The sequence below is a fragment of the Mercenaria mercenaria genome, chromosome 15, assembly GCF_021730395.1.
Source record: "Mercenaria mercenaria strain notata chromosome 15, MADL_Memer_1, whole genome shotgun sequence".
Taxonomy (NCBI): Eukaryota; Metazoa; Mollusca; class Bivalvia; order Venerida; family Veneridae; genus Mercenaria; species Mercenaria mercenaria.
In genome coordinates, this window is record NC_069375.1 from 34,337,328 (window position 1) to 34,358,871 (window position 21,544).

Consider the following 21,544-nt stretch of genomic DNA (forward strand, 5'->3'; position numbering starts at 1 on the left):
TTTTTCTAGATCAATTACCTACCTCACTGGGTGAAGTTCCATAACTCTGACATGTATTTTGAGCAAATTATGCCCCCTTTTGGACTTAGAAAATCCTGGTAAAAGTTTTACATGCAAGTTACTATCTCCAAAACTAATGCAGATATTAAATTGAAACTTCACATGTGTCTTCGGGGTTATAAAACTAGTTGATAGAATCAAGTCCCATAACTCTGACATGTATTTTGGGCAAATTATGCCCCCTTTTGGACTTAGAAAATCCTGGTTAAAGTTTTGCGTGCAAGTACATACAGCTATTACCAAAAGGCATATAGCTTTGAAACTTCTTTGTTCTTTTTCTAGGTCAGTTACCAACCTCACTGGGTCAAGTTCCGTAACTCTTAACATGTATTTTGAGCAAATTATGCCCCCTTTTGGACCTAGAAAATTCTGGTTAAAGTTTTACGTGCAAGTTACTCTCTCCAAAACTAATGCAGATATGGAATTGAAACTTAACATGTTTCTTCGGGGTTATAAAACTAGTTGATAGCATCAAGTCCCATAACTCTGATATGCATTTGGTCAAATTATGTCCCGTTTGAACTTAAAACTCTTTTGATATTTAACATTTTGGGTAATAATTTCCTGCTTCTGTGACAATATTTCGAATAGTCGAGCTTGGCTGTCTTACGGACAGCTCTTGTTAGGTGTATTTTGACACATCTATACCTTGTAAGAATTTTTTTTTTCTTTTTGTTTAAATTCTTCCCTTTGTTGTTCCTGTCTTTGGATTTAGATATTTTTTCTGAGGACCTTCTTGTCCTCAAGTGCAATGATAACAGGTGAGCGATATAGGACCATCATGGCCCTCTTGTTTACCTTATCTAATTAAAATATTTTGAAAGTTTATGTCTTTTTATGAACATGAGTCTCAGAATGTTTATATGTTTATGTTAAAGGTGGTTGTGGATAGTCTAGCTATCACTCAGCAAAATTCTATAATGCAATTTCATTTCACAATATTAGAAAGTTCAAAGACGTTTTACATTGTATAATATGCTTTGTAGTAGGCTCACTACCTTTAGCATTGCGTTTCATGTTTTTGTGGAAATTGTAAGTGTTGATGCCCATAATATTATGGGCCAAACATATGAAAATAAACTTGAAACTTGACGTTTAGATTGCCCCGTCACAAATATAAAACAATCTGAACGTCAAATTATTTTGACTACATCATGTGACACACGGTCCGTAACTGTGGCACAAATTTTTCATGAATTATGCCCCTTTTTACATGGAATTAGAGTTTAATTTTGATGCTGTTTTAATATATCTCTGTTGTTACATAATAGATTTGATTCACAGATAAAAAGGTTGTTTAACATCATCACCGGCAGCATATAACACTAGGTCAATAACTTTGGCACCAATATTTTATGAATTATGCCTCTTTTTACTAAGAATTTCAGATCAAAGTTGTGATACACTTTTGCTCTATCTCAGTTATTACTACATGGGTTTGTTTCAAACTTAGATTTAGAATAGTCTCTCCACATTATTAGCCAATTGATATGATAAACATGGTGCATTACTCTTACAGAATCATTCCATGAATTATGTCCCATTTACACTTAGTTAATATCTTGATACACTATCTCCCTTATTACTTAAAATGCATTTGACTTGGACTTACACTATTGTCCAGTATCATCACCATCACTGGTATCATTAAACACTCCAGTGATAGCTCCAGTTTCCTCAGATGTGCCCAGTTTCACTATCAAGCATCGAAAAAGTCCAGCGCACTGTCGCGATTGACAGCTTTTTTAGTGGAGTTATTACACTTGTGTATGGCTATTTCCTTAAGAGCCCCAGGAAGGATTAAGTCAAACAGATGTTAGTGTTTTAAACAAAAAAAACCATAAAATTTTGAATATACATGTATTTAAATTATTTGAAATGTTTATAAACAATAATTATTTGTTTTTTGTTTCAGATAAATGTACACTGAAAATGGAACAGAATCAATAGCTGGACATTCAATCTTTTTTCTAAGATCTACAGTCTGCAAAAAATGTTTGTCAAGGAAACAAAATGTTTAATTCGATGGAAAAAGCAAAGAATATTTCTTAGGTCATTATCAGCTCTGCCAAAGAAACATTTGCCAGACAGTGTTTGTACTCAAAGTTACATATCCAGCAAGGATGAGAAATTGATACTTGCTCTGAAGAAGGTCAGCACACCAGAGGCTGCCTTTGAACTAAACGAAAAACAAATGAAAGTTGAAAAACAAGTTAACAGGCTTATTACATTATCAAAATTTCAGGGATTGTATAAACCAGGGATCCAGTCAGCATTGAAAAACGAAATGAAGTTGAATGAAATTAAGTGTACATTTACATTTATTCTGAGAAATTCTGTGGTACATAATCCATTATCTGTGATATTTAGGGGATTTTCAAAGCAGGCTGCTACTGTTTCGTCTAGTCGTCATTACTCTCAGCAGTCTGATTCTGGTGCCGATATGTCAAGTGTCGGAACACAACAATCAGAAGAAACTGATATAGAATCATGGGAGATGCTTGTTGATTATGATAAATTAACGTCCACAGAGAAGAAGATTCATGAACGACACAGGAATGCTGTCAAGGTGTCTACTTTCTTTCAAAATATACATTTGAGCCGTGCCATGAGAAAACCAACATAGTGGGTTTGCGACCAGCATGGATTCAGACCAGCCTGCGCATCCGCGCAGACTGGTCAGGACCCATGCTGTTCGCTTTCAAAGCCTATTGCAATTAGAGAAACTGTTAGCGAACAGCATGGATCCTGACCAGACTGCGCGGATGCGCAGGCTGGTCTGGATCCATGATGGACGCAAAGCCACTATGTTGGTTTTCCCATGGCGCGGCTCATTTAACTGTTGAACAAAAATATTAAATCTTGACCAGAAGCTTAAAATTTGACCAAAATGTTTAAATCTTAACCAAAAGTTTATATCTTGTCCAAAGTTAAAATCTTGACCAGAATTAAGTTTAAGAATTAAGTTTAAAAAAAGGAATAATTCTCCGATAAAAAGATTTGTTTGTTTAAGAGGACTTCAAAATGATATGAATGTCTGTTTGTCCACCTGTTGACCTTCATCCACAATTTGTTAAAAGAACATTGCCTCCTAAATCACCATGCCAATTTCAACCAAACTTTTCCAGATGTTCCTTAGGTAATCCTTCAGATATACATGTAAGTCATCTATGTAGAATTATTACTACCAATACAGGCAAAACTTTGAACCACTGACCTGTTTCTGATATAATTTCACAAGAATGTATCTTGGGTGATAGTGTTTTTGTTTGTTTGTTTTGGGTTTAACGCCGTTTTTCAACAGTATTTCAGTCATGTAACGGCGGGCAGTTAATCTAACCAGTGTTCCTGGATTCTGTACCAGTACAAGCCTGTTCTCCGCAAGTAACTGCCAACTTCCCCACATGAATTATCAGAGGTGGAGGACGAATGATTTCAGACACAATGTCTTTTATCAAATCGTCACGGAGAACATACGCCCCACCCGAGGATCGAACTCGCGACCCCGCGATCCGTAGACCAACGCTCTCCCTACTGAGCTAAGCGGGCGGGCTGGGTGATAGTGACCCTCTAATAAGAAAATTTGGTGAAGTTATTGTAATTGTCTACTGGTAAAAACACTTAAGGGACTGGACCAATTTTTAGCTCACCTGTCACAAAGTGACAAGGTGAGCTTTTGTGATCGTGCGGTGTCCGTCGTCCGTCTGTCCGTCCGTGCGTATGTGCGTCCGTGCGTCCGTCCGTAAACTTTTGCTTGTGACCACTCTAGAGGTCACATTTTTCTTGGAATCTTTATGAAAGTTGGTCAGAATGTTCATCTTGATGATATCTAGGTCAAGTTCGAAACTGGGTCTCATGCCATCAAAAACTAGGTCAGTAGGTCTAAAAATAGAAAAACCTTGTGACCTCTCTAGAGGCCATACTTGTGAATGGATCTCCATAAAAATTGGTCAGAATGTTCACCTTGATGATATCTAGGTCAAGTTTGAAACTGGGTCACGTGTCTTAAAAAACTAGGTCAGTAGGTCAAATAATAAAAAAACCTTGTGACCTCTCTAGAGGCCATACTTTTCATGGGATCTGTATGAAAGTTGGTCTGAATGTTCATCTTGATGATATCTAGGTCAAGTTTGAAACTGAGTCAAAAACTAGGTCAGTAGGTCTAAAATTATTAAAATCTTTTGACCTCTCTAGAGGCCATATTTTTCAGTGGATCTTCATGAAAATTGATCTGAATGTTCACCTTGATGTTATCTAGGTCAGTTTCGAAACTGGGTCAAGTGCGATCAAAAACTGGGCCAGAAGGTCTAAAAATAGAAAAACCTTCTGGCCTCTCTAGAGGCCATATTTTTCATGAGATCTTCATGAAAATTAGTGAGAATGTTCACCTTGATGATATCTAGGTAAAGTTCAAAACAGGGTCACGTACCTTCGAAAACTAGGTCAATAGGTCAAATAATAGAAAAACCTTGTGACCTCTCTAGAGACCACATTTTTCAATGGATCTTCATGAAAATTGGTCAGAATTTTTATCTTGATAATATCTAGGTCAAGTTCAAAACTGGGTCACATGAGCTCAAAAACTAGGTCACTATGTCAAATTATAGAAAAAGCGACGTCATACACAAAACTGGGTCATGTGGGAAGAGGTGAGCGATTCAGGACCATCATGGTCCTCTTGTTTTCTGTATAGCTAAATGAAAAACTTTGAAAATCTTCTCAGAAAGTGCTTGTCCAGTTTCAAAATAATTACACAGTAATAACCTTTGATTACCCTTTTCGAGAATTGTTATGCCCCACATATTTATATTGGGGTGTGTGTGTGGTGGGGGGGGGGGCATATATAAATGTGTGGCAGCAGTATCTAAGTGTTGCTGCTGTTCTACGTCCGTATGTCCCAATGTTTTGTTTGTCTAACTCCTCCCACATTATTACCCTGATTTGCTTCAAACTTGTCACATATGAGCAAGCTAGATGCATGATTGTGTAGATGTCCATAAAGAAAGGATTTTTAGCTTGACTTTTCGAAGAAAAAGTAGAGCTATTGCACTCACCCCGGCGTCGGCGTCGCCGTTGGTTAAAGTTTTTGATAAAGTCAAATATCTCTGTTACTATCAAAGCTATTGACTTGAAACTCAAAATAGTTATTTACTATCAAAGTCTATACCAGGAGAAACAATCCCAATAACTCTGATTTGAATTTTGACAGAATTATGCCCCTTTTTAACTTAGAATTTTTGGTTACAGTTTCTGATAAAGTCAGATATCTCTGTTACTATCAAAGCTTTTGACTTGAAAATTAAAACACTTCATAATTTACTATTAAAGTAATATCTTATAGTATCTCTGTTACTATCAAAGCCCTTATAAACCCTAAATCTATTTTGCAGAAGCAACAGTTTATGTATGTGGATCCATTGACAGGCTACCAAGTGATGACACGCAGAGCCCATTTACAGCGGGGAGATTGTTGTGGTAATGCTTGTAGACATGTATGTATAATATAATCGCTATTATATTAACTGGTATTTTCTCTTCATCGAAATCTAAGTATTTGTTATTACTATCCCCCCTTCAAAGAAGGAGGGGTATATTGTTTTGCAGATGTCGGTCGGTCTGTCGGTCGGTCGGAATGAAGACCAATCTGTTTCTGGATGGTAACTCAAGAACACTTTGGCCTAGGATCATGAAAGTTGATAGGAAGGTTGTTCATCACCAGCAAATGACCCCTAATGATTTTGAAATCTTTATATCAAAGGTCAAGGTCACAGTGACCATGAACAGTAAAACGGTTTCTGGATGATAACTCAAGATTGCTTGGGCCTAGGATCATGAACGTTGATAGGGAGGTTGATCATGACCAGGAGATGACCCCTATTGATTTTGAGGTCAGTATGTCAAAGATCAAGGTCACAGTGATCCGGAACAGTTAAATGGTTTCCAGATGATAACTCAAGGTTGCTTTGTTCTAGGATTGTGAAAGTTGATAGGGAGATTAGTCATCACCAGCAGATGACCCCTATTGATTTTGAGATCAGTAGGTCAAGGTCACAGTGACCAGGAACAGTAAAACGGTTTCTGGGCAATAACTTGAGAATGCTTGGGCCTAGGATCAGGAAAATTAATAGGGAGATTGGTCATGACCAGCAGAAACCACTATTGATTTTGAGGTCATTAGGTCAAAGTTTATGGTCACATTGGCCAGGAACAGTTAGGGTTTCTGGATGATAACCTGAAAACGCTTTGGCCAAGGGTCGTGAGAGATGATACAGAGGTTCATCATGACCAGCAGATGACCCCTATATATTTTGAGGTCAGTAGATTAAAGGTCAAGGTTACAGTGACTCGAACATTTAAGCCGTTTCCAGACAATAACTTTGGAACGCTTGGGCCTAGGATCATGAAACTTGATATGGAGGTTGGTCATGACCAGTAGATTACCCCTATAGATTTAAGATCAGTAGGCCAAAGGTCAAGGTTTCATTGACCCGAAACAGTTAAACCCATTTCAGACGATACTTGGAGAACGCTTGGGCCTAGGATCTTAAAATTTTAAAAGAGATGTTGATTATAGCCAGCTGATGAACGTTGTTAATTTTGAGGTCAATAGGTCAAAGGTCAAGGTCATATTGAACCAGAACAGTAGAACTTTCGTTTGCAGTGAGCAAATAATTTCTGTTCCTTGTGCAATTACTGAATGTATCAAGGGGGGCATTTCGTATTCGAGGAGCTCTTGTTTACAGTTTATTTGAAGAATAGTTTGTGCTATTCTACTCATATTGGCATCACTTCTTGGCTAATGTTTTTTTCTCTAGTCCATATCTCAGTAACCATTGGTTGTATTAGATTGAAGCTTCACACATTAGATTTCTAGTCATGTGAACGCCAAGAAGAAGAAGAAATTTCTAGTCATCACACCCTCTTACTTACAGGATAATAAATCTTGATTGGATAAAATGGTAAATTATTGTCCATTGAACGACTTAGAAAATTTGGGTCAAGTTTCGCAAGCAAGTGTATATTACTGCCAAACCATATTTAGAAACGAAGAGATTTATTTGATAGAAAATTCATACAAGGCTTTCTGGTCATTGTCCATACTTACGTAACCAAATTAGAAAACTATTGCTTTATTCTCTTTTGCAAAATACGGTCTTTTTAGCTCACCTTTCACAAAGTGACAAGGTGAGCTTTTGTGATCGCGCGGTGTCCGTCGTCCGTCCGTCAGTCCGTGCGTCCGTCCGTAAACTTTTGCTTGTGACCACTCTAGAGGTCACATTTTTCATGGGATCTTTATGAAAGTTGGTCAGAATGTTCATCTTGATGATATCTAGGTCAAGTTCGAAACTGGGTCACGTGCCATCAAAAACTAGGTCAGTAGGTCTAAAAATAGAAAACCTTGTGACCTCTCTAGAGGCCATATATTTCACAAGATCTTCATAAAAATTGGTCAAAATGTTCACCTTGATGATATCTAGGTCAAGTTCGAAATTGGGTCACGTGCCTTCAAAAACTAGGTCAGTAGGTCTAAAAATAGAAAAACCTTGTGACCTCTTTAGAGTCCATATATTTCATAAGATCTTCATGAAAATTGGTCAGAACGTTCACCTTGATGATATCTAGGTCAAGTTCGAAAGTGGGTCACATGCCTTCAAAAACTAGGTCAGTAGGTCAAATAATTGAAAAACCTTGTGACCTCTCTAAAGGCCATATTTTTCATGGGATCTGTATGAAAATTGGTCTGAACGTTCATCTTGATGATATCTAGGTCAAGTTTGAAACTGGGTCAACTGCGGTCAAAAACTAGGTCAGTAGATCTAAAAATAGAAAAACCTTGTGACCTCTCTAGAGGCCATATATTTCATGAGATCTTCATGAAAATTGTTCAGAATGTTCACCTTGATGATATCTAGGTCAGGTTCGAAAGTGGGTCATGTGCCTTCAGAAACTAGGTCAGTAGGTCAAATAATAGAAAAACCTTGTGACCTCTCTAGAGGCCATAGTTTTCATGGGATCTGTATGAAAGTTGGTCTGAATGTTCATCTTGATGATATCTAGGTCAAGTTCGAAAGTTGGTCACGTGCCTTCAAAAACTAGGTCAGTAGGTCAAATAATAGAAAAACCTTGTGACCTCTCTAAAGGCTATATTTTTCATGGGATCTGTATGAAAATTGGTCTGAATGTTCATCTTGATGATATCTAGGTCAAGTTCGAAACAGGGTCATGTGCGGTCAAAAACTAGGTCAGTAGGTCTAAAAATAGAAAAACCTTGTGACCTCTCTAGAGGCCATACTTGTGAATGGATCTCCATAAAAATTGGTCAGAACGTTCACCTTGATGATATCTAGGTCAAGTTCGAAACTGGGTTACGTGCCGTAAAAAACTAGTTCAGTAGGTCAAATAATAAAAAAAACCTTGTGACCTCTCTTGAGGCCATACTTTTCATGGGATCTGTATGAAAGTTGGTCTGAATGTTCACCTTAATGATATCTAGGTCAAGTTCGAAACTGGGTCAACTGCGGTCAAAAACTAGGTCAGTAGGTCTAAAAATAGAAAAACCTTGTGACCTCTCTAGAGGCCATATTTTTCATGAGTTCTTCATGAAAATTAGTGAGAATGTTCACCTTGATGATATCTAGGTAAAGTTCAAAACAGGGTCACGTACCTTCGAAAACTAGGTCAATAGGTCAAATAATAGAAAAACCTTGTGACCTCTCTAGAGACCATATTTTTCAATGGATTTTCATGAAAATTGGTCAGAATTTTTATCTTGATAATATCTAGGTCAGGTTCAGAACTGGGTCCCATGAGCTCAAAAACTAGGTCACTATGTCAAATAATAGAAAAAACGACGTCATACTCAAAACTGGGTCATGTGGGAAGAGGTGAGCGATTCAGGACCATCATGGTCCTCTTGTTTTTTTTGACATAGAAAATTTGTTGTATTATTTTTGCATGCAACCAAATGTGAAATATAATTGGAGTTTGCATCTAAATATGTATCAGTATCAATGTCACTTTCGAATAGTTGGGTTTGCAACAGCTCTTGCTCTTGTTTGATAGCAGGTTTTAGTTGAATTCTCATTATAGTGATGTCATTCTCGCATACCAGAGGTCTACCATAGTTCCCTAGTTTGTCTCCAGGGTTTTGACGAACCTTCGATTGATGAGAATGAGTGATGTTAGCCCAGCCTCTTTATATTTATTGGACATAAATCTTTAGAAATGAATTGCCTGATGAACATAAATCATTCCTTTCTTAGGATTTAGAAACATACATATTCAAAATTGAAAGGCTTGGTATAAAGTCAGATATTTAGTGGATGTAACTTCAAAGGCCATACATCCAGGTGAATATGAGCTGCGCCATGAGAAAACCAACATAGTGGCTTTGCGACCAGCATGGATCAAGACCAGCCTGCGCATCCGCGTAGTCTGGTCAGGATCCATGCTGTTTGCTTTCAAAGCCTATTGCAGTTAGAGAAACCATTAGCGAACAGCATGGATCCTGACCAGATTGCTCAGATGCACAGGCTGGTGTGGATCCATGCTGGTTGCAAAGCCACTATGTTGGTTTTCTCATGGCGAAGCTCATATCAAAGGTCCCATTGACTAAATTGGTTAAGTATTTGTATGTCAGCTGTTGTCTCAGTAATCACTTTGATATAATCAAAACAGCTTGAGAGATTTTCATGAAACTAGTGTCAGTTGTTAACCTCATCAATATGACATGCTGAGTATGACCTGGGTCACTAGGTCCAAGGTCAAGGTCACACAAAGGTTATAGAACAGATTAAATTCATGTCCATTTCATGTCTTCAAATCCTCTAGAATAAATTGCACAAAATTGCATCAATTTCAAGGTCTTAATTGGAGGTCAGAGATAAGACAGCTTAATTTGCTGTCTGCTCCATATCTTATTAACTGCTGGAAACATTTTTAGCTCACCTGAGCCAAAGGCTCGTGGTGCACTTTTGTGACTGCTTGATGTTCGTTGTCAGCCGTCCGTCGTCAGTCATCCTTGCATGAACATTTTCTAAAAAAGTCTTCTTGAAAACCAATAGATAGAGACCGTACCATAGCTCTTCGCATACTTTGATTTTTCAAACTAAAGTGATTTTTACAAGTGCACCGGTTACGATAAAAATGTAAACAACGGACTCTGTCTATGAAACTTTGAAATGAATGGATGACAGTCGATCTTAGTCATAATACTGATTGACAGTGAGTGCTAATGACTCCATGTGTTGCAGAAAGGTATTTAGTTTGTAACTGTAATTTCCCATTAATTGAAATTCTCTCAAAACTGGTAAAATAATTACTTATATTTAGACAAATTTTATCGTCTTTGCCGATCGGCAGCTGCAAAAAGGGCAAATATAAAATATTCAGTGTAAGTAATATTTCACTGGTACTGCCAGTTAGTAAGTTCATACTCTGAACAACACGTCAGAGAAATTTGGGCAGATTTGACCAATTATGACGTTGGCAGCATTAGATTATATTTTTTCTTTACACAAAAAATGCCATTAGGAAACAAAGCGAATACGCCGATAATCCGGAGTTCACCGATTATTGTTCCAGTTCACGCAATGTAATCCAGCAATTAAACTGCATAGCTATTAGCTACTGCTGTTATAGGGAAGTGGTAGAGTGTCTGCCTTAGGTGTGAGAGGTCCTGGGTTCGAGTCCCAGTTGGAGCTTAACTATTTAGATTCTGCTAAAGCATAGTTTTTCTGTTAATAGACTGTTCCAGATGTTCTAAATTTTTAGCACACAGTATCATGGATCAGTATTTAGCAATCCAGATCAAAGTTGAATGTTTAATCAAATGCACCCAATTAGAAAATATTGACTATATTATGTCCCTTTGATGTTTATGCTCTCCATGTTCAAGAAGAGTTACATGTCCTTGATCACAAAATGTTCGTTATCATGAAAATATTAAATGCTCATAACTCCGCACTTCTGGTTAAAATATTGTCTATATTTCTGTTTTTGAGAAATATATGGACATTTGTCTTCATTTCAAAGCTTTTAAACTTCAAACCTATGATTTGAAAAACTTAGGTACTATCTCTACAATAGACAGAATTACACCAAACTTCACAGGAATGATCCTTGGGAGGTCTCCTTTCAAAATGGTTCATAGAATTTAAGTCCATGCAGAACTCGGGTTGCCATGGCAACCGAAAGGTAAAACTTTAAAAAATCTTCTTGTCCAAAACCGCAAGGCGTAGAGCCTTGCTATTTGGCATGTGACTTCATGTTATGGTCCTTTATTAAGATTGTTCAAATTGTGCCTCTGGGATGAAAAGTGTCCCTGCACCGGGGTCACAAGTTTTACATAGACTTATATAATAAAAAACTTTAAAAAACCACATGACCTAGGCCTTTGATATTTTTAGTTCGACTATACGAAGTATAAGGAGAGCTATCCTACTCGCCCCGGTGTCGGCGTCGGCGTCTTTCCGCGTCCCCACCTTGGTGAAAGTTTTGGTGCACTTTCTCTTTTTTCAACTTATCTCTGTAATTACTTGATGGATTTGATTCAAACTTGAAATACTTATTCCTCATCATCATCCACATCATCTGACATAAGGGCCATAACTCTGGCACCAATATTTCATGAATTATCCCCCCTTTTCACTTTGATTTAATTTCAGGTTAAAGTTTTGATGCACTTTCACTCTATCTCTGTTATTACTGAATTGATTTGATTTAAACTTAAAACAGTTGTTTAACATCATTACCCACATCATATGACACAAGGTGCATAACTCTGGCACCATTTTTTCATGAATCATTCCCCCTTTTTACTTAGAATTTCAGGTTAAAGTTTTGGTGCACTTTCACTCTACCTCTGTTATTACTGAAAGGATTTGATTCAAACTTAAAATAGTTGTTCAGCATCATCACCCACATCATATGACACAAGATGCATAACTCTGGCATAGTTTTTCATGAATTATGCCTCTTTTTACTTAGAATTTCAGGTTAAAGGTTTAATCACTTTCACTCTATCTCTGTTATTACTGAATGGATCTAATTCAAACTTAAACAATTGTTCAACATCATTACCCTTATCATATGACACATGGTGCATAACTCTGGGACCAATTTTTCATGAATTATTTCCCCTTTTTACTTAGAATTTTAGGTTAAAGTTTTGATGCACTTTCACTCTGTCTCTGTTATTACTGAATGGATTTGATTCAAACTTAAAATAGTTGTTCAAAGTCATCACCCACACCGTATGATGCAAGGTGCATAACCCTGGCACCAATTTTTCATTAATTATTCCCCCTATTTAGCTCACCTGTCACAGAGTGACAAGGTGAGCTTTTGTGATCGCGCAGCGTCCGTCGTCCGTCTGTCCGTCCGTGCGTACATAAACTTTTTGCTTGTGACCACTCTAGAGGTCACATTTTTCATGGGATCTTTATGAAAGTTGGTCAGAATGTTCACCTTGATGATATCTAGGTCAAGTTCGAAACTGGGTCATGTGCAGTCTAAAACTAGGTCATTAGGTCTAAAAATAGAAAAACCTTGTGACCTCTCTAGAGGCCATATTTTTCAATGGATCTTCATGAAAATTGGTCAGAATGTTCATCTTGATGATATCTAGGTCAGGTTCGAAACTGGGTCAACTGCGGTCAAAAACTAGGTCAGTAGGTCTAAAAATAGAAAAACCTTGTGACCTCTCTAGAGGCCATATTTTCATGGGATCTGCATGAAAATTAGTCAGAATGTTCATCTTGATGACATCTAGGTCAGGTTCGAAACTGGGTCACGTCCGATCCAAAACTAGGTCAGTGTGTCAAATAATAGAAAAAACTTGTGACCTCTGTAGAGGCCCTATTTTTCATGGGATCTGCATGAAAATTTGTCAGAATGTTTATCTTCATGATATCTAGTTCAAATTTGAAACTGGGTCGACTGCGGTCAAAAACTAGGCCAGTAGGTCAAATAATAGAAAATCCTTATTACCTCTCTAGAGGCCATATATTTCATGGGATCTGCATGAAAATTGGTCAGAATGTTCACCTTGATGATATATAGGTCAAGTTCGAAACTGGGTCAACTGCGTTCCAAAACTAGGTCAGTAGGTCTAAAAATAGAAAATCCTTGTGACCTCCATAGAGGCCATATTTTTCAATGGATCTTCATGAAAATTGGTGAGAATGTTCACCTTGATGATATTTAGATCACTTTTGAAACTGGGTCACGTGCGGTCAAAAACTAGGTCAGTAGGTCAAATAATAGAAAAACCTTGTGACCTCTCTAGAGGTCATATTTTTCATGGGATCTGCATGAAAATTGGTCAGAATGTTCATCTTGATGATATCTAAATCAAGTTTGAAACTGGGTTACGTGCAGTCAAAAACTAGGTCAGGTAGGTCAGATAATAGAAAAACCTTGTGACCTCTGTAGAGGCCAGATTTTTCATGGGATCTGCATGAAAATTGGTCATAATGTTCATCTTGATAATATCTAGGTCAAGATTGAAACTGGATCACATGTGGTCAAAAACTAGGTCAGTACGTCAAATAATAGAAAAAACTTGTGACCTCTCTAGAGGCCATATTATTCATGGGATCTTTATGAAAGTCGGTCTGAATGTTCACCTTGATGATATCTAGGTCAGGTTTGAAACTGGGTTAACTGTGGACAAAAACTAGGTCACTAGGTGTAAACATAGAAAAACCTTGTGACCTCTATAGAGGCCATATTTTTCAATGGATCTTCATGAAAATTGGTTAGAATTTTTATCTTAATGATATCTAGGTCAAGTTCAGAACTAGGTCACATGAGCTCTAAAACTAGGTCACTATGTCAAATAATAGAAAAAACGACGTCATACTCAGTTCATGAGGGAACAGGTGAGCGATTCAGGACCATCATGGTCCTCTTGTTTACTTAGAATTTTAGGTTAAAGTTTTGATGCACTTTCACTCTGTTTCTGTTATTACTGAATGGATTTGATTCAAACTTAAAATAGTTGTTCAACATCATCACCCACATTATATGACACAAGCTGCATAACTCTGGCACCAATATTTAATGAATTATGCCTCTTTTTGCTTAGGATATACTTATATAGTGTTTTGATACATTTTATCTTTACCTCTCTTATTACTTTAAGTTGATATTTTTGGCATAGACTCAGGCTATTGTGCAATATCTTCATCCACAATAGGAGTCATTAAACTCTCCAGTGACAGCTCCAGTTTCCTCAGATGTGCCCAGTTTCACTATCCAGCATCGAAATAGTCGAGCGCGCTGTCTCCCGTGACAGCTCTTGTTTTATCTAGCATTGCCTTGTGGTCCTCTACCAAAATTATTCAAATTATGCCCCTGGGATGAGAAAAGGCTCTGTCCCGGAAGGGGTGGGGTCTTATGTCTTACATAGACTTAGATAGGAAAAGAACATAAAAAAATCTTGTTGCCTGAAACTGCAAGGCCTAGCTAGGCTTTTGATATTAAGCATGCTGCCTTTCCTGGTGTTTCTCTACCAAAATTTTTCAAATTATATCCATAGAGTGAAAAGAGGCCTTGCCATGGGGGTACCAAGTTTAACATAGACTTATATAGGAAACAAATTAAAGATCTTCTTGTCTGAAAGTTCAAGGCCTAGGCATTTGATAGTGGTGTGTAAGATTGCCTGGTGGATCTCCAACAATTCTGTTCAAATTATCCCCCTGGGGTGAAAAGAGGCCCCGCCCTGGGGGACACTTGTTATAATTATGAGTTATGTAGGAAAAATATTTCAAAAATTATCATATTTCCTAGACTGTTTAATTATAATTACCTGATGACCCAAGCAATTAGGGATCACTTTCAAGACTGATCTTGACCTACTGACCTACTTTCTTGTTTTTTCAGATACAGCCTTGAAATTTGGATGACCTGTACACTTTTGCACACCAATCTTAAAACTGTCTTTCAGTGACCATGAAAGTGACTTACTGACCTACTTTCTAATATTTTAATGTCAGTTTGCCATTTGAAACATGTGGCTCATATTACTCGGGTGAGCGATTTAGGGTCATCATGACCTTCTTGTCATAAAACTTGCATGGATTGTTAACCTCATCAGGATGACCTGCAGAGTGCACAATCCAGTTCACTAGTTCAAAAGGTTAAGGTCAGACTTAAAAATAAAAGGTCATGATCACAAAATGTTTTCTTTTCCTGTATCAAAGTGGCATCTGGGGAGGTTAATCACCTTTAGTGATAGCTCTAGTTTCTCGAGTTTTTAACCCTTACCCCGCTTTGCCCATCATTCAATTTGGACAGTACCATTAACTGTTAAAAGGGGTGCATGCCAAAAAAAAAACCATAACTGAATGGTGAACAGTGCAGGTCATGATCAGACTGCATGGATATGCAGGCTGGTCATGATCTGCACTGGTAGCAAAAGCAGACTCAGACATATCCAGCATGACAAGGGTTAATCTTAATGTTATTATGTCTCCCCTCCTCTGGGGGAGACATATTGTTTTTGCCCTGTCCGTCCGTCCGTACGCCACACTTCATTTCCGATCAATAACTGGAGAACCATTTGATCTAGAACCTTCAGACTTCATAGGGTTGTAGGGCTGCTGGAGTAGACGACCACTATTGTTTTTGGGGTCACTCCGTCAAAGTTCAAGGTCTCCGTCCGTCCGTACGTCACACTTCATTTCCGATCAATAACTGGAGAACCATTTGATCTAGAACCTTCAAACTTCATAGGGTTGTAGGGCTGCTGGAGTAGACGACCGCTATTGTTTTTGAGGTCACTCCATCAAAGGTCAAGGTCACAGGGGCCTGAACATTGAAAACCATTTCCGATCAATAACTTGAGTACCACTTGACCCAGAATGTTGAAACTTCACAGGATGATTGTACATGCAAAGTAGATGACCCCTATTGATTTTAGGATTACTCTGTTAAAGGTCAAGGTCACAGGGGCCTGAACATTGAAAACCATTTCCAGTCAGTAACTTGAGAACCACTTGACCCAGAATGTTGAAACTTAATAAGATGATTGGTCATGCAGAGTAGATGACCCCTATTGATTTTGGGGTCACTCTGTTAAAGGTCAAGGTCACAGGGGCCTGAACATGGAAAACTGTTTCCGATCAATAACTTGAGAACCTCTCGACCCAGAATGTTGAAACTTCATAGGATGATTGTTCATGCAGAGTAAATGACCCTTATTGTTTTTGGGGTCACTCCGTTAAAGGTCAAGGTCACAGGGGCCTGAACATTGATAACCATTTCCGATCAATAACTTAAGAACCACCTGACCCAGAATGTTGAAACTTCATAGGATAATTGAACATGCAGAGTAGATGACCCCTATTTATTTTGAGGTCACTTGATCAAAGGTCAAGGTCACAGGAGCCTGAACAGTGACTTGAGAACCACTAGGCCAAGAGTGTTGAAACTTAGCGGGATGACTGGACATGCCAGGTAGATGATCCCTATTGCAGCCAACCATCAGTGTCTCTTTGACTTTCGCTCCTGACTCCTATTGACTTCTTGTCTATAGGACTTTGCAGGGGAGACATGCCCTTTTTTACAAAAGCAATTTCTAGTTAGCTTTTCTTCTATGATCTTGATTTGAAATGCACATGTATATTTTCAGTGTCCCTATGGGCAAGTGAATGTGAAGGATGAATCAAAGAAGAAGAAATTCAATTCTGCATTTTATGTATAACTGTTTTGAATTAAATTTATTTATTTTTAATTGTAACACTGACTTAGTTATGAATATTCATACAATTTTGTTGAGCTCTTTCGTGTGAATATTTTGCTCTGCAGTGAGCTTGAGTTTTATCTGTAATTTGAAAACCTTTGTTCTTGAACTTTCAAAATACCAGTATGTGGAGAGCTGTCCTACTCACCCTGGCGTCCATATCCATGCCCACATTGTGTTGAAGTTTTTATGCACTTTCAGTTTATCTCTGTTATTACTTGCAGGGTTTGCTTTAAACTTAGAATAGTTAATCCTCATCATTACCTACATCATATGACGCCCCTTAATCCTTATTTTACTTCTGTGGGTGTATATCACATTCCTGTTTATTATTATGCCTGTTTGAAAAAGTCAGAAAGTTTAATAGCTACAGCTTTCAGACTTAACATGGTAAGTCCCTTGAGAAGGATCCCTATTTTTCTGTTGGGTAGAGCAAAGGTTAAGGTAACAGTGACTTTGAAACTGAAAATGGACATCACTCTGTCATAAAATATAACAGCAAGGTTTTCAAACTTAAGACAATTACTAAGTACCACAGGAGGACTCAAAGGTCAATGTCAAAGGGGACTTGCTGCATTCGTTTCCGAGCTCTTGGTCACAAAATATACAGTTTCAAGACTTTACATGTAGGTAAGCACCACTCGAGGAGGATCTCTGTTTTTAGCTCACCTGTCACATAGTGACAGGGTGAGTTTTTGTGATCGCCCTTCTTCCATCGTTTGTCTGTCCATCATCCATCCACAATATTTAGTGAGTTTTTGTAATCCCTTGTTGTCAGGTGTTTGTCGTCTGTCAGTCTGTCAAAATTTAGCTTGTGTATGCGATAGAGGCTGTATTTTTCAACTGATCTTCATGAAATTTTGTCAGAATGATTACCTTGATGAAATCTAGGCCAAGTTTGATAATGGGTCATCTGGGATCAGAAACTGGGTCGCTAAGTTAAATCAAAGAAAAACCTTGTGTATGCGATAGAGGCTGTATTTTTTAATTGATCTTCATGAAATTTGGTCAGAATAATTGTCTTGATGAAATCTAGGTCGAGTTTGGAAAAAGGTCATCTGGGGTCAAAAACTAGTCAAATTAAAGAAAAACCTTGTGTTTGTGACAGAGGCTGTATTGTTCAATTGATCTTCATGAAATTTGGTCAAAATGATTGCCTTGATAAAATCTAGATCAAGTTTGAAGATCAGTCATCTGGAGTTAAAAACTAGGTCACAGGGTCAAATAAATAAAACAAACATATCAGAAACTGGGTCACTATGTCAAATCAAAGAAACAGCTGCATGAAATATGGTCAGAATGATTACCTTGATGAAATCTAAGTCGAGTTTGAATATGGGTCACCTGGGGTCAGAAGTAGGGCACTAGGTCAAATCAAAGAAAAACCTTATGTATGCGATAGCGGTTGTATTTTTTAATTGATCTTCATGAAATTTGGTCAGAATGATTACCTTTATGGAATCTAGGTCAAGTAAGAATATGGGTCATCTGGGGTCAAAAACTAGGTAACTAAGTCAAATCAGAGAAAAACTTTATGTATGCGATAGAGGCAGTATTTTTTAATGACCTTCATTAAATTTGGTCAGAATGATTGCCTTGATAAATCTAGGTCAGGGTTGAATAAGGGTCATCTGAGGTCGAAAACTAAATCAAATCAAAGAAAAACGTTGTGTATGCGATAGAGGCTGTATTTTTCAATTGATCTTCATGAAATATGGTCAGAATGATTGCTTTGATAACATCTAGGTCAAATTTGAATATGGGTCATCTGGGTTCAAAAACTAGGTCACTAGATCATGTCAAAGACAATACTTGTTTAAACTCAAGAGACCACATTTTTGATCCAATCTTAATGAAAATTGGCAAGAATATTTGTTTCCATGAAATCTCTAGGTCAAACATGTTTACACTTTAATGATGTGTTTCTCAGGTGAGCGACCTAGGGCCATCTTGGCCCTTTTGTTTGTGAACACGATAGAGATCATATTTTGCAATCAATTTTTATAAAACTTGCACACAACTTGAATTGGCATAATATCTTGGTTCCTTTCGAAAACTGGTCCCGTCATGGGTTCCAGAGTTATGGCCCCTTTAAGGGCTGAAAAATGCTATTTTTGGCTTATGAACACGCTAGAGACCACATTTTGCAATTGATTTTAATAAAACTTGCACATAACTTGCACATAATGATATCTCGGTTCCTTTCGAAAACCGGCTAGATTCCATCATGGGTTCTAGACTTACTGCTCCTAAATTGGGAAACAATTCTATATTGGCCCTTTCAGCCATATAGAGGTTTCATTTATGCAGGGGTCAAATTTAGCAACATTTTCTACTAGCTAAAAGTAGCTAGTGCACTTTTTGTTAACAAGCTAAAATGAAAAGCTACCAGCTGATGTTAAACAATAATATTTAATTCCTTTATTAATATTTGCTGGCCAAAACTTACTGATTAATCTCTGTAAGTAGCCAGTCACCAAAAAAAATCTATAAGCTTAAAACAGCCAGTGCCATTTTTATCTTCTTACAAGTTAAAGTCAAACCCTTCCATGTTAACTTGATGCAAACTTGAATCATGCATTATATCAGAGTTTTGTTGAACAGTAAAATATCATTTATAAACATAAATGATAATATTTCTTTCATGAAGAAAAAAATGTGTACCTGCAGAACAAACTTAAAGATCTGAAGACATTTGCTTGGTATATTATTGACTAGCTGAAATTAGCTAGTATATTCCAAGCCCACTAGCTATTCTCAAATTCCACTAGCATGGTTTAATTTGATCTCTAGGCCAAGTTAGTATCTGCGTCATGTTGGGTCAGAAACTAGGTCACCAAGTCAAATCGAAGGAAAAGCTTGTTGACACTTAAGAATTTAGATGCCATTATTTAAGACCCTATTTTCATGCAACTTGGTAAGAATATTTATCTTGAGGATTCCAAGGCCAAGTTCGAAACTGGGTCATTTGATGTCAAGAACTAGGTCACCACTCAAAACAAAGGAAAATCTATTTAACACCTAGATGCCACATTAATGGCCCTGACTTACTGAAACTTGGTCAGAATGTTTATTTTGATGATTCTAAGGCAAAATTTCGCAGGTTAGCGATATAAGGTCATCATGATTGTCTTGTTTTTGGATTCAGTAAGTCAAAGGTCAAGGTCAAAGTGACTCGGAAAATATCGCCTCTGGGCTGTAGTCATAAAGTATAACAGCTACAAATTCAAACTAAATAAAAAGTACCATTAGAAGAAGATCGCTATTGATTTTGGGGTACCTGCCTCAGAGGTCAAGGTCACAGGGACCTGAGTTAGTATCTGTTTTTGTTGGCACAAAGTCACAAGGTAATTAGCTACTTCTTTCAAACTATACATGATTACTTGGCTCTGCTTAAGGAGGACACCTGTTGTGTTTTGGGTATGCAGGTCAAAGGTCAAGATCACAAAACTGGGAGACTAATCCCGGTTTTGTTTCCAGACTGTAATTTATGAAGTACATGTATGACAGTCACAGCTTTCAAACTTTACAAAGTGACTAAGTACCACTAGAGGAAGATCTGTATTGATTTAGGGATCAGTGACTCAAATGTTAAGGTCACAGGGATCTGACTTAATTTCTGTGTTGAAAAATTGACAGGTCAATTAAATAGTACAATATGCAGCATTGCCTAGTGGATATCTAACAAGATTTTCAAATTATGCCCCTTGGGTGAATAGAGTCCCTGCCCCAGGGGTCACTTGTCATAATTATGAGTTATATAGTAAAAATACTTCAAAAATTATCAGATCATATTTCCTAGACTGTTTAATTATAATAACCTGATGACCTCAAGTGATTAGGAATCACATTACTGTGACCTTGACCTACTGACCTAATTTCTTGTTTTTTAAGATACAGCCTTGAAATTTGGATGACATGTACAATTTTGCACACCTACCTTAAAACTGACTTTCATTTACCATGAATGTGACCTTCTGATCTACCTTCTTAATATTTTAGCATTGTATTTGCTATTTTGAACATGTAGCTCATATTACTCAGGTGAGCGATCCAGGGTCATCATGACCCTCTTGTTAACATTTACACTTCCTTGTTCTAGAAAATGGCTGTTGTGTGCAATTTATTTTTAAATATTTCAGAACGTACTATATTAGTAAGTTAAGGCAGCTTAATAATATTTTTGTGATATCACTTCTGTTATCATAAACTGAAGGTGAAAACAAATTCCTATAATATTTATGGTAACAAATATTTGCCACTGAGTGAGTGTCAAAAACTGATTTTTCACCTGTGTCATTAACCCCTATCATGCTGTACACGACTGATTCTGCCTTTGCTACCAGTGTAGTCTGTGAGGTCTGATCAAGATCTGCACTATACGCCATTCAGTCAGTATCTTCTTGTTAAATACCCCTTTTAACAGGTAATGGCACTGTTCAAATTGAAATTTGGACAAGTTCTGACATAACAAATTTTTAGCAGGATAAGGGTTAAACAGTTAGAAAATGTGTCTTACTCTATGTTGGGTGAAGTGCTGTGAAAAGACCCACTGCAAAATAGTTGCATTCCGTGATTTGCATCGAAAATTGATAAATACAGTATAAAATCATAGTGACATTCATCTGGCAAAGACTTGGGTATTTACTGTCTGTTTAATTGAATTGAGGTAGCAATAGATATAGTACATTGTGTACTTTGATGTATTTTAAGGTATCATAAGTTCAGAACACATTT

General features: G+C 37.4%; 1 protein-coding gene across 1 annotated transcript; it reads left to right on the plus strand.

Moving 5' to 3' along the window:
• The first annotated feature begins 1,975 nt into the window (after nt 1–1,975).
• LOC123550790 (uncharacterized) lies at nt 1,976–16,804 on the plus strand. The gene is made up of 3 exons (XM_045339195.2): nt 1,976–2,629; nt 5,451–5,552; nt 16,697–16,804. Exons 1-3 carry the CDS (start codon nt 2,054–2,056, stop codon nt 16,766–16,768), a joined length of 750 nt encoding a protein of 249 aa, XP_045195130.2. The 5' UTR covers nt 1,976–2,053; the 3' UTR covers nt 16,769–16,804.
• Nucleotides 16,805–21,544: the final 4,740 nt, after the last annotated feature.

Excerpts from the sequence above, each read along its gene's own strand:
- LOC123550790 (XM_045339195.2), top strand. The coding sequence starts at position 2,054 with ATGTTTGTCAAGGAAACAAAATGTTTAATTCGATGGAAAAAGCAAAGA. Across the intron at positions 2,630-5,450 it reads GACACAGGAATGCTGTCAAG|AAGCAACAGTTTATGTATGT; the intron begins GTGTCTACTTTC and ends TCTATTTTGCAG. Across the intron at positions 5,553-16,696 it reads GTGGTAATGCTTGTAGACAT|TGTCCCTATGGGCAAGTGAA; the intron begins GTATGTATAATA and ends GTATATTTTCAG.